Source organism: Aphanomyces astaci (genome assembly GCF_000520075.1).
Source record: "Aphanomyces astaci strain APO3 unplaced genomic scaffold supercont1.566, whole genome shotgun sequence".
Classification (NCBI taxonomy): Eukaryota; Oomycota; class Saprolegniomycetes; order Saprolegniales; family Verrucalvaceae; genus Aphanomyces; species Aphanomyces astaci.
Genome location: NW_009798829.1, coordinates 715 through 2505, shown reverse-complemented (window position 1 = coordinate 2505; position 1791 = coordinate 715). Strand labels below are relative to the sequence as shown.

The following is a 1791-nucleotide window of genomic DNA, read 5'->3' as shown; positions in this document are numbered from 1 at the left end:
TCTTGGCCGTACTTTGCCTTCACAATGCGGCAAATTTCTTGACCTGAAATGCTTCTTGGGTCTGTCGTCGATGCCGGACATATTTCTTGAACAGCTTGCGTTATCTACGTGCATGCGTTGTAGAAACCGCAAAGATCAAAACCAGAACAGAATATACGCAGAACACTAAGTATATTACTGTCAAGTGTTAACAATTAACAGTGAATAGACCAAGATTAAAAGAAATATGCGATTAAATACTACTGACCATACGATTCGCCAATACATTGGATAACACAATAATCTGTCAGTTACACGGTATGTGGAAAGAATATAAGACCGGTCATAAACATGGTCAGCGTAACAACTCGCCAAACATAAGTTAAATGTAACCACCCGCCAAACGTGGGTCAACATTATGACCAGAATGACCTGCTAAATACAGAAAAGTAGTAATCATTTGTAAGCATATATAAAACAAATGAATAGCTTATTCGACGTAGTGCGATTAATCTAAATATAAGTCAACTACTTGTATGATTAACCTTACCAAGTCGTTCGAATGCCTTGATGATGCCGACGCGGTTTGTCGTGGCGAAGGGCGTGGTTGTGGGCCAAGTTCATCGATGAGACGAGCACTTGATCGTCGGCGTGTCTTGATGCTCGTAGACTGAAACAACATCCGGCGTGTTTGCAGCCTCATGCTCCTGACTTGGTAGAGCGCCGCTCTTGCAGGACACTAAAGCCATGGGCTAAGGCTGGGCTGTCCAGACACTTACGTAGGTTAACGAATGTACAGAAGTCATTGTTAATGATTGCGTTGAGCTGTACACTTGTTATGTACTCAGGGACCACTGTTGGAGGCACGGTGAACCGCAGAGTCACGGCCATCGCCAGGTAGTCTTCGCTGATGTATTGGTGGTCCGTCATTGCGCAATGGACAATGGGTGAACAGAGGAGTACTCCGGATAATTATCTGGATTATTGTTTTAAGGAAATTGCACAACCATACTTTCCACAATGATTACGCAACAACACCGTCGGTGTTGTTTCGAAGGAATTACTCCTTGAAAGAGACATCGTCGCAAATTGCAGCTTTCTCGGCTGGATTTCATTCTGAAAAGTGCTGCATGAAGCCGAAAGGTACGGCATCTTTCTGATCATTTAGAGCATCTCCACCGGTTGGGTCTTATAACATGGCTTTGTACGGATAATGTACGGGTAAAGGGGAGCTTATGCTGGTTCCACCAATAAGACGCATTTACCCCACCCGTCAGTCTTACTTTGCGCAGGGAATCCAACACAGATGAACACAATCTTTTCGCTTACTCTTAGCCACCGCGATCACTTCATCACCAAGGCGTTAACAGTAACCGTCAATGTAGTGTAGCGGTTCGTAGGTCGATTGTCGCAAGTTTGTCTCTACGTATTGCTCGATATGTAGGGCATCAATCAATGCCGTGATGCCACTGTCGAACGCGAGAGCCCAGGCCCAAAAGTGGAATCACACCATAGCTGGAAGTTAGAATACATGTACGCGTATACTACGTAGTACATACATAACTTTTCTATAGGGGTATTGTCTTGCATCGACACTCTGCGCCTGCGCACTACTTACACAACTATTGCGCTGGAATGAACCTACCAAGGCCGGCACCCTGCGGGGCCAGATCCAAGCCGGCGCGCGCCGCGCAACAACGCGGGCCTGCTGCATTCCACGTCCACCACCGCATCGACCAACCTACAGTACGGTCTGCGTCAAATACACACCGCATGTCACAGTTACGGATACAAGATCCGGATCCACATGAC

General features: G+C 46.3%; 1 protein-coding gene across 1 annotated transcript; it reads right to left on the bottom strand.

Moving 5' to 3' along the window:
* Positions 1–525: 525 nt before the first annotated feature.
* Positions 526–909, bottom strand: H257_19410 (hypothetical protein; the record flags this gene model as incomplete). The annotated part of the gene is made up of 2 exons (XM_009848556.1): positions 526–649; positions 824–909. 2 exons carry the CDS (start codon positions 907–909, stop codon positions 526–528), a joined length of 210 nt encoding a protein of 69 aa, XP_009846858.1.
* Positions 910–1791: the final 882 nt, after the last annotated feature.